General features: G+C 34.5%; 1 protein-coding gene across 2 annotated transcripts in view; it reads right to left on the reverse strand.

Annotated features, from left to right (window-relative positions):
• Window positions 1-12455, reverse strand: part of LPXN (leupaxin) — a 37680-nt gene that overhangs the window by 19135 nt on the left and 6090 nt on the right. Inside the window, exon 3 of one of the 2 annotated variants that reach the window (XM_003801358.2) lies at window positions 9235-9281. The exons of the other annotated variant lie outside the window; for it this stretch is intronic. Within the exon in view, the coding sequence (XP_003801406.1) occupies window positions 9235-9281 (47 nt within the window). The remainder of the gene's footprint in view (window positions 1-9234; window positions 9282-12455) is intronic. 2 annotated transcript variants of the gene reach the window in all.

Raw genomic sequence — 12455 nt, forward strand, 5'->3', positions numbered from 1 at the left:
TCTGGTATAGAAAGTTTAGATAATACATATGATGATGGTTTCATACTCATATAATTGTGAATAAATTATGAGTAAATAAAACTTTAGACCTAAAAAACAGAATACAGATTCTATTCAATTACATCAGTAAAATTAACCATGTATGAGGATATGAAATAAAGCTCAACAAATTCTAAAAAGTACATCATACAGACCAGATTGTAGAGAATATAAGTACATATTAATGGCAAAAAGTTATCCACTTAAGAAAAAATAAAGAATGTCTAAATAATTATCAGGAATTTTCAAATGATTTAGAAGTATCAATGAGAAAACTTTCTTTCACTTTCTCTCTCTCTGTCTCTCTTTCTCTCTCTCTTTCACACACATATACTCTCTCAGAGTTAAAAGCAAAATATAACTGAAAGAAAAATGTATAAATAGACTTCAGTGCAATATTGAAAAATAAGAAATAAACAAAACATCCAAGGCAAGAATCTTAAAAAAAAACTACAAATAAGTAAACAGAAGAAGTAAAAGCATAAATTAAATAGAAAATAAGACAAAAAGTGACAGATTAGGGGGAGCATTAAATAAAATTCCCATATACATAGAAAAATATGGAAAATTACCCAATTCATTCTATAAAAATCATGGAAACTTAATATTAAAGTCAAAGAAAAAACAATCTGCCCCTGTGTATGTGTGAGAAAGAGACAGAGAAGCTTAAGTAAAAATAATAGAAATGTGTTTTTTGAAAAAATCATGGCTAAGCAGTGTTTGTGCTAGTCATGTTAAGAATGGTTCAACATTAGAAAAAAGATTAATATAATTTATTATACTAACAAATAAAGGAAAAGCTATATAAACACATTGAGAAGTACCAAGAAAGCAGTGAAAAAAAAAAAAAAAAGAAAATAACAAAGCAACAGAAAACAAATTTAACTGCCATTCCTGTTGTTGAATATCAAGGAGAAGAAAATTTCCATAACCTGATAAAGTGTATCTATAAAAAAAACCTATAACAAACTTCATATTTAATAGTCAACTATTAAACATTGTTTTAACTAAGAGATAAGTCATTAACAGATGAGACCTACTATCATTGCTAATCTTCAACATTATTCTAGAACACGTTATTACATGCATTTAAAAGTAAAATAGAAGAGGGCAATGCCTGTGATTCAAAGGAGTAGGGTGCTGACCCCATATGCCAGAGGTGGCGGGTTCAAACCCAGCCCCAGCCAAAAAATAAATGAATAAAAATAAAAAGTAAAATAGAACAACTATATCTTTGGGGGGAAAGGCAAAGCACTCTCACCTTTTTCTTTTAAAGTAAATGGCATAAGCATTTTCCTGGAAAATGTAAGAAACTATTTGAACAAATAAGATCAGGGTGGTGACTAGATACAAGAATAAAATGAAATCATATCTTCCCTACCAACCAGGAGTAAGCAATTTGAAAATCCATTCGGAAAAAAGAACCTGTTCAAAATACTAACAAAAATCATAATATATTAAATAATAAATCTAAAAGGACATGTGTAAGACATTTATTTATAAAGAAAAAGCATTATCAGACAAAAAAGAGGGCCTACATACCATACTTAAAAGTGGGCAAGGAACTTAAATAGACCTTTCTCCAAAGAAAACATAAAAATGGCCAATAGATACATGAAGAGGTGCTCAATATCATTAATCTTCAGGGAAATAGGAATCAAAACAACTAAGATATGCTTCCTCACTCCCATTAGGATAGCTATTACCAGAAAGTCAAATGATAACAAATGTTAGCAAGGGTATGGAGAAAAGAGACCCCCTGTCCACTGCATTGTTGAAATGCATATTGGTGCAGCCATTATGAAAAATAGTAAAGAGGTTTGTAAAGAATTAAAAATAGAACTATCATATGACCCAGCAACCCTGCTTCCAGGCACATATACACAGGAAATGAGATCACTACCTCATAAAGATATGTGCATTTCCATGTTCATTTCAGCATTATTCACAATAGCCAAGATATGGAAACAACCTAAACGTCCATCAGTGGACAGATGAATAAAGAAATTGCGATGTATATCTATATACACATACGTGCATCTCTGCACAGACACATATACCCCCACAATGGAATATTATTCAGCCTTTCCAAAGGACAGCCTGTCATTTGGTACAACATGGAAGAACCTGGAGAACATTATGCTAAGTGAAATAAGCCAGGCATGGAAAGAAAAATATTGCATGAAAAAAACACTCAAATTTTTAGAGATAGAGAACAAAATAGTGAGTGGTTACCAGGGGTGGAGGAGGAAGGAGGAAATAGGGAGATGTATGGTAGCAGACTGTAAGATGAAAAAGTCTATAGATCTAAAGTGCAATGTTGAGGACTATCGGTAACAAAATTGTACCACATTTAGGATTCCTTCAAATGAGTAAACTTTAGCTTTTTCTTGCCACAAAACAAATGGGTAACTTTGTGATATGATGGATAAGTTAATTTGTTTAACTATAGTAACCCAATGATTCAATATATGTATCCCATAACATTATGCTGTATACCTTACGTATACACAATAAAATTTATTATTTAATGAAAAAGACATACATGAATGAAGATGCATACTAAGATGTCAGTTTCCCCAATTAAACTGTAAATGTGATGTAGCTCAAATAAACGTCGTAATAGAATTATTCAAATAAGCTAATGCTAAAATGTATAGGCTAGAATACTCAAGACAATTTTTTTTAAAAAAGAGATGGAAAAGACTTCTCTTGATAGATTTGAAATCTTACAAAGTGACAATAACTAAATATGTGTGATTTTGATAAGGAAATAGACAAATAGATCAAAGATACAGACTAGAAAAGCCAGAAACTTCTGCACCTATAAGAACTTCCAATATAGTAAACATGAGCTTTCAAATTGTCAGAAACAGACTACTCAACTCAATAAATAACAACTTACTTGAAACACAATAAATTCGGGTTCCTAACATATTATGCCCCATGAATAGGTTTGAGACCCATAAAAGATAGAAATATTTTTAAACATAAATAATAAAAAAATGGAGGATATATTTTATAATTTAGGGTGATGAAGGCTTTCCTAAGAGGGGCATAAAACTCTGAAGTGAAGTTGAACAAGAAAAAATATCAATAGAGCTAATCTCAAAAACTATAAACATAAGTGTTTAAAACATAAATATGATTTAAATTCCAATTTTTAAAAAATGTACAAATCAATAACAAAACAATAGCAACCTGAGCTAGAGATTTTTTAAAAAGCAGATTTCCAGAAAAAGAAACTCAAATGTTTATTACTATATAAAAATATGCTCAATCTCATTAATCTTTCAATATGCAATATAAAGTAATGAGATATTGATTTTTACCTATTCATCAAAATTTTAAAAGATTAACAATGTGCAGTGTTGACAAAAGTCAGGGTTATACATATACGTAAACACTTATCTACACCATAGGGAGCTATGTAAGTTTATAAAAACCTCTATAAAGCAGGATCTATCAACCCTTCAAATGCATATACCTTTGATTCTGCAATTTTGCTTCTAAGATTCTACCCTACAGAAAAATCGGACATATAAATAAAGATATAGCCTACGGAAAAATTGGACATATAAATAAAGATATGTTGCAAACATAATTGGACATATAAATAAAGATTCTACCTTACAGAAAAATTGGACATATAAATAAAGATATACGTGTAAGGACATTCATCACTGTACAGTTTTATGAGCAAACTGAAAATAAGCTACATGACTAAAGTAAGTTATGGCTCTCGAATAACATGCAACTGCTAAAAGGAATGCAGTCACAGATTTGTGTGAACTAAGAAAGACTTCTGACACCTTGTTAACTTTAAAAACCACAGCTTAAAAAAAATTAAAAAATTAAAAAAATAGAAATATGAAAAATGTGTCTCCATTTACATAAATTTGTAAGCACATATGCATAATTTTGCACATGACAAACATCTGTAAGGAGACATAGGGACAGCAGTTACTCATGGAGCTGGTAATTAGGTGGTAGAAGAAAAGATTCTAAGGGTGACATCTAATTTTGTACCCAATAAATACCAAAAAAATAGCCAATGCACATGGCCAAGAGATGAAGTGGCACGGGTGGCAGATGGGACATCAGTAGTGCAATTCACATGTATATCTCAGTTACTACATATCTGCATGTGTATGTATGTACAGGGTAGACACAAAGTTTGTGTGTAATTTAAAATACTTTAACAGCCTCGGCCCTCAGTGGTTAGGCCACACACATTGAAGTTGGTGGTTGGAACCCAGCCCAGGCCTGCTAAACAACAATGACAACTGCAACAAAAAAATAGCTGGATGTTGTGGCAGGCGCCTGTAGTCCCAACTACTTAGGAGGCTGAGGCAAGAGAATCACTTAAGCCCAAGAGTTTGAGGATGCTGTGAGCTGTGACGCCATGGCGCTCTACCAAAGGTGACATAGTGAGACTCTGTCTCAAAATAAATAAATAAATAAATGAATAAAAATAAAATAAAATAACTTCACACAGTAAATTGCACACAAACTTTATGTCCACCCTGTACACACACACACATTTTTATATATAATTCTATAAACAACCTCTAATTACATAAATTCATACCATAGAAGTTCTAATTTTAAATCATTTTCAAATATAAAATTAATACATCTTAAATGTAGACAATTTGAAAATTGAGGAGAAATATAAAGGAAAAATGCAAACCACACATAATCCTCCTTTCAATACATTCCTCTGTACATTTTAGCTGATATCATTATATTCTTCTGTGAGTGCATGTAATTTTATTTTATATACATAGGCTTTATTTGTATTAAACATGCAATATATTTTGAAGCAAACAGAAGTTGGAACACAAGTTGGAATAAGATTTATTTTAGACATGGATTTAAGACTGAATGGCTCCATATTATTTGCATAATTAGATTCCTGGGCACACATTTCAATATTCAATAAATATGTAGTAATCTAGTAAATACAGGGGAAAAAAACTTTTTGAAAAATTCCCATGGGAAATTTAGGCCATTTAGTCCTTCAAACAATCCCATTATACAGAGATATGTCACTCAATGGCTAGATAAATATAAATCCACTAAGTGACTGTGTATAATTTTAGAAAGTTAAAATATTTTTTCCTATTCTTATGCATATGTGTTTCCATCATTTGCAACTATGACAGCTAACATTTATTGAGAGTTTACTATGCTTGACCTTCTGGTAAAGGGTTTTACACATGTCCTCTAAATCTGTATAACCTTGAGAGCTCAGTATTACCACCCCCAGATGTAAAAACTGGAGCTTAGAGAAGCACAAAACTTTTCTCTATCTGATACAGCCGGCAAATAACAGAGTTTGGACCTGAAGACCACAAAGTTTACATTTTCTATCCTAAACTATCTTCCAAAACAACACTTAAAGGCTATGTAGTTTTCAATATATCATGTACTATAATTTTTTTAAACCAATTATTTATTGTTGGATACCTCAATTGTTTTTGTAAATTTTGCGGTTGCTAAATTAATATTTGCACCCATATTTGATGATTTCCATAGAATAAATTTTAAGAAGTGGCATCACTGGGTCAAATGGTGTGGTATGGAACCAGCATTAAATAAGAGAGCTTAGCTAACAGTCTACCAACTCCAAACTCTTTTTCTCATGGGTGTGCAAGTGTTTCCTCTTTCTGTCTCACACACACATGATGCACATCCATAAAGAAAATATTCTACACGTTTCACTAAATATATTTTCAAAACTATGGATGAGAAGGGGACATGAGGAGGAGAAAAGAAGCCGCCAGTGGCTGCTTTGGTGGCTTCGGAGGCATTGGGATCACCCCAAGTCCTCAGTGTCTTCCTCTTGGGAAAGCACTGGGTTTGGGTAAAGGGTGGAGTTTAAAATTAATGTGCTGTCAAGTGACAAAAACAGCACTGTTTACATAAAAACATTTTTCTAATTCTATCAAGTTAGAAGTGAAAAGGAATGGGCATGGATGTTTACAAAGCTGTTCAGAGTGCTGGGCTGGGGTTCCCACGTGGGGGTGGTGGTAGATCGAGGAGGAAAGATCCCTAAAGAGTCTTGAAGACAAGGCTTTGCGCCCTGTGTGGGGCTTACCCTCATATTCATAATCTCAGTCTATGCAGTGATCAACCACCACAGAAGCAAACGCCTCTTGTATTGTCATGTACATAGTCCATACTTGAGTGTTCCAAATAAATTGTTCTGTGTGTATAAATAAAACAAACTTGGTTTTGATCTTCTATAAATAAATAAATGAATAGATAAATACACTTACTACTTTCCTTATCTTTGTGTATTTACTACTCAGGAAAAAAGTAGAAGGAAAATGGATGTCTTTCGTTAAAAAAAAAAAAAAAGATTGTTGTTTGGAAATAACAATATGTCCCACTGCTGACTAACTTATTTTTGAGTATTTAATAACACAGAAAATGGAGGAGGAAAATGGATATCTTCCTCTCTTAAGATAAAAGAGCTTATCTTTTAGGTACAACAAGGCACTCTGCCAGATGTAAGTTTTTTTTTTTGTTTTTTTTTTTTAAATCTAGGAGTAAAAATAGTTAAGTATGCATGTGATTGATTTAGTCCCTCTTGGAAGTTTCCAAGAAGGTACAGAGAAAGGAGCTCTTCCTCACAACTCTTTAGTCAGAATACCTTGGCAACTGCTGTCATAGGCATGGGCCTTGGAAAGATAAAAGGCAGCATGACTGTGAGTAAATTCTGCTGCCCTGTGCCCCAGCATAATCGTGTGATCTTAAAAACCTTCCCATCTCATGGTTGGGGCATACTCACACTTGTTGAAAGAATTCTCTCTGGTTTTATCAGAGTTCCAGTGCAGTGTAAGAAGAGAAGCAGATCATTGTCGTGATACCCTAATAGTAGCTGAGTCAACTATAGAACATTCTAAATGAGAGATGGGAGACCTTCGAGAGTTGATGATACAAGTTAAAGTGGCTGCTACAGGACATGCTCTTCTGAAAAGAGAGGGACCTTTGACCAGAAGTCCTTTGCTTTGTGCCCTGACCTTCTGAAGATAAATAAAGGTACTTGATTATGTCACTGGCAACAACTTACTTCATTACTCAGAAATTTTAATAATATAAATCACAAAGATGCAATTAAAAGAATACAGACTTCATAAATAAGGGGCTTCATTGTGCTGAATTATTTTTCCTCATGTATTGCCCTGTTTTATTTTTATGAATTGTTCTTCCCTACTATTACTGAAATTATTTTTGTTCATGTAAAAGATACATTTCTAAATTATTGCTCATATTACTATTGATGTATAGCTATGTTAGAAATACTATTCATTCCATTGCTATATTCACAGCTGGTATTAAATATGCTGTCAAGGTACACTGAAAGCAATGTTCAGTTCATTTAAGAAAGCCAAAGGAAATGGTGCAAGAAGAATGCATGAATCTAGTTTCTGACTCTAATATTCTGTTTGTACATGCTGTGTCTGAGTTGTGTAGGCATAGCTCAGAATTATACCAGCCTCAAGGATTTTTATCAGGCTGTTGGGTATTAACTGGGTCATCTGGATTTTATATCACTCTTTCAAAGTGATATAGGCCTACATATCATTTAAGTAGTGGGGAATGTATCAAAGGCCACTTGGAAACACTCAAAACACATGAGTAAACAGAAGGAATTTAGCCTATTGGGACAGCTAAGAAGCAAAACAGAAGATCCTGAGGTAACCCAAAGATGGACCATAGCAGGAAGCCAGTACTATGCCTAAGCCAAAGAGACAAAAGAGGAAAAGCTACCAGCGCCCAGAGGCCAAGTCAATGAGCAGAAGCTGGAACCACAGCAGGCCTGACCTACTCCAGCTGAAGCCATAAAGGCCACCTGGCTGCTGACACAGACACTGGAAAGAGAGCACCTTGGAGGGAAATGCCCTGGATTTCCCGGCTTTTCACCTTCTACTTCTCCACCAGTGCCTCCCATTGAGAGCAAGCTGACCTGGAGGCTGGAAAACGCAACCTGCAAAGGGTCAGCTCCCCTGTCATCTAGAGCAAGAGCGAGGCAGTGATGAGAAACAGGCCAGAGACCATCCTATAAGGAAGAGGGTGTCAGTAAGTTAAGGTTTGTGTGCCTTCAACTGATCACAGTACCAGACGGATTATTGTTTGGGCTGGGTTTCATGTTTATGTGTCCATGGATTCACTTGCATTTCTATTGAAGTCTTGGTTTCCTACATTTAAGAAACCAAACATTTACTGGAGAGCTTACTGTGTGGTAGGAACTGTTTTGTTGTTGCTGTTTTACTTTGTTTTGATTTTTTTTTAACCAGGTCTGGGAGGGAGAGGATTACAAGTAATGCTCATCCTGTAACATCCTAGAACCAGAATAAACTGGCAATATATATTAATAAATTGGCCTCTTTTCTACTGAAGTATAAAGTGCCCTCAAGTGGGAAGTTTTAAAAAGACTTCTTGTAGCACAAGTCTTTTTCCTATTTTTGTGTCTTATGTGAACTCTACTGGCTATAATTCTGAAACCAAATGAGGCGAGGTCTAGCGCTCTTTATCAAGCATACATTTTTATTGTCTATACCTCTAATTTGTTTCCCAGAAATTTTTCTGATGTTAAAAATTGCAGGCTATAACTGAAGAAAGAATAAGAATATTTTTTTCAGACTGTCAATTCTGCTTTGGCCAGAAGAAATGATTTAATAAATGTATCTGTTTCAATATGTAACTTTTCTTAACAGGAAATCTCTCCACCAACTAAATAAATGTTAAGTAGATGTGGAAATAAGTCTATACTTATTAGTCTGCTATGCAACCCCATCATCTTAGTTCAGCCCTCATCCTAGCTGTGATGTTGTTGGAATCTTGCCGAAGTTTCTCCATCTGTGTTTTCTCTTTTGTGAACTGGATGGAGCATGGTATCTGGAACAGCTGGGCCAAAACATCTGCAGTGACTCTGAAAGAATTTACACTTCTTAAGGTGGTAATGGAAACAGCAGAGCCCACCAGCCTGGACAACGTTGTCTAGAAGCCAGGCACCTTGAGAGTTTGCCAAGGCAGCTTAGTAAGTTCTACCTCTGCTCTAAGGCCAGGAAAGTGTAGGAGGATACAGGAGTTCTAATAAGCACTTGCAAAGCAAATTATTACCCAAAGATTAACAATCATCTAATAAATTTAATTTTTAGAAATATTTAATTAAAAAAATACCTGTAGACATTGAGCTCCTGGATATTGGTAGTATACACGAGCTGCGCCTAAGACACATAAGTGACAGAGAAGAACAGATAATGAATTTCTGTTATTAGTTTACTGGTGTTTATTGACATCTAAAATTAGAGCATATCATAGCTTCCAAAACGGACCGATAACTAGCATATCTCTGACATCTCCTTTCATACGCCAGAGGAATTACCAGCCACTCTGCCAAGAAAGGCCAAATTCTAAAAACAGAGTGGTTCACATATAAACAAGTACTAGTAGCCCCTCCTTGTTTAAAAAGCATGAAGTAGAGAAGCAGACCATCCTCAGGTGGAAAAAATAAAAACAAAGTGAGTTGAAGCAAATCCCCTTTAGATGGGATAGTGCCTATGAGAAGACTACAACACAATTAAACTTAACATATGAAAATAAATAATATGTGACTCCAAAGGTTAATTGGCCAGAAATGCATTTATTTATTGAGTGCTTGGCATGTGCCAGAGGTAGACACACAGCAGTCAGAAAATAAAACAAAATGGCCAGGCACGGTGGCTCATGCCCGTAATCCCAGCACTTGGGAGGCTAAGACAGGTGGACTGCCCAAGCTCACAGATTCAAGACCAGACTGAGCCAGAATGAGACCTCATCTAGAAAAATAGCTAGGTGTTGTGGTGGGCACCTGTAATCCCAGCTACTCAGGAGGCTGAGGCAAGACAATCACTTGAGCCCAAGAGTTTGAAGTTGCTGTGAGCTATGATGCCATAGCACTCTACTCAAGGGTCACAAAGTAAGACTCTAGCTCAAAAGAAAAGAAAAGAACCAAATAAAAACTCACTACTCTAGAGCTCACATTCTGATGGTGAGAAACAGATAATAAATACATTAATATACTGTAAAACTAATCAGGGTGGTGAGAGATGGAAAGTGGGAGAGAGAGGGCAATTACAAATACATTAATCTGGGAAGGACTTACTGAGAAGAGCTCACTTGAGCAAGGACTTAGAGTAGGTGAAGAAAGTAAGCAGACATGTGGGACAACATGATCCAGGTAAAAGGAGGGGAAGCATCCTGTAGCATCTGTTAACCAACAAGGAGGCCAGTGTGGCCCAAGCAGAGTGAACCAAGGAGACAGGGGCAGAGAGCAAAAGGAGCCAGATCATATAGACAGAGTGGCCATATAATTTATTTTCAAACTGGGATACTTGGGGGGGGGCAGGATCTAAAAATAATTCATATATATAATTTCTGAAAAAGTATTTGTTGACAAAAAATTTAGTTTTATTATATTGATGAACCTATCAAATAATTCTATTCAAAACTTATTTTTAAAATAAATTTTTCCTAAAATATTCTTAAATAACACAAAGCTATGAATATTAAAAAATAAAATGAAACTCATAATGATTACATGAATATTTTAAAATAGCATAATACCATACTGTTTTGGTTATATAACCTTGCAGTATAGTTTGAAGTCTGGTAATGTGATACATCTAGGATTGCTCTTTTTGCTTAAAAATTAATGGAAATCAAGCAGGGGGAGGAGGAAGGAGGGGTTATGAAAAACCTACCTAATGGGTACAAGGAATGCTACCTGGGTGAAAGGCATACTTAAACCTTGACTCAGGCATTACCAAACAATGTATGTAACCAAAAACATTTATACCCCCATAATACCTTGAAATAAAAAAGAACAAAAAATAAATAAATAAAAATGGCACAAATAATTACTCTTGATATGTAGTCACATACTTTAATTGGTTATTTGGCCATTATAGTCTCTAACATTGTGATATGAACGTTTTTCTGGAACATGTATTTTTTTCAGTATGGTGTTATTGTTTCCATAAAACTGCAATCTTCTTCAAAGCTGCATTTTATGGTTAATATGTTTGAAGTGGATACTTTAAATTGCTGTTTCTCTATAGATTTTTTTTAATTGAGAAAATAATTCCTTTCTAGATATTGATGAACCAATAAGTTCAGAATAAATTCTGCTAAATAAATCTTCTCAATTCTATTTTTTATGTTATAATGTATAAATATTTTAGGCCAATATTTTTATAGGTACAGTCTTTCTGCCTTCATCCAGAGCACCTTTACTCAGTAATATCTTATAAGACAAAACTTTCAAATTGTCTCTGTGATTTGTTTTAACATTTCACCAAATATAGACACTGCAAAATTGTAGCTTTTCAAAATTTCATTCCATTTTGTTGGAGAAATAGAAATTGACTCAATTCAAATTAGAAGTCTAAATTCATCTATGTCAAAATTCTTCTGAAGCAGAATTTTCAAATTAGGTAAATAAACCCTATCAGCTTTCATTTTTTGCTTTGTTATATTTCTCCTCAGCTTTTGTACAGAGAAATTTGAGCTTCTTTCTTTTTGCATGTTTTGTTTTACGTGATTGGATTTCACGAAAACCTCAAAAGCTGTATTTTCATGCTATATTCATTGACTAATTTGATTAATGATTTCCAACTTATTTTGCACATAATGCATTCTAAATTTGGGCGGCTTTACAAGTGGTGTTTCAAAAGCTCAGGCATTTTCAAAATCCAACTAATATTAGACAACACAGAGAAAAAAATACACATAGCCATGCTCAAATGTTTGTATGGGGTCTGATATTAGCTTCTGTCACAAAAGTTTTGTGAGTCAGTTGCTTATATAAATACAAATTTGTAAGTTTCGGCAATTACAGTTTCTATTTTGATTGGTAGACTACTGCACATCACAAGCAATCCCAAATACGTTTAAGTTCCATACATTTTTGAATGGGTAAGAACACTTTTTATTACAATGCTGTGCTCCACCAACATTGACATTCACATTCTAATTTTCAATGTTGAACTTTTCAATAAATTTACAATGGCATTAACAATGTTAGATGTTTCATTTTTGACCAGAGTATCAACTTCCACATGTTTTGTTTTGGTCCTGTGAATTGAATGAAAAATAAAACTGTGGCTGAGTGCCTATAGCTCAAGTGGCTAGGGAACCAGCCACATACACCAAAGCTGGAGGGTTCAAATCCAGCCCGGGCCTGCCAAACAACAATGACAACTAAAACCAAAAAAAAAATAGCCAGGTGTTGTGGTGTGTGCCTATAGTCCCAGCTACTTGGGAGGCTGAGGCAAGAAAATTGCTTAAGCCCAGGAGTTAGAGGTTGCTGTGAGCTGTGATGTCACGGCACTCTACCCAGGGTGACAACTTGAGGCTCTATC

This window comes from Otolemur garnettii, unplaced genomic scaffold (genome assembly GCF_000181295.1).
Source record: "Otolemur garnettii isolate 467f Iridium unplaced genomic scaffold, OtoGar3 scaffold00209, whole genome shotgun sequence".
Lineage (NCBI taxonomy): Eukaryota > Metazoa > Chordata > Mammalia > Primates > Galagidae > Otolemur > Otolemur garnettii.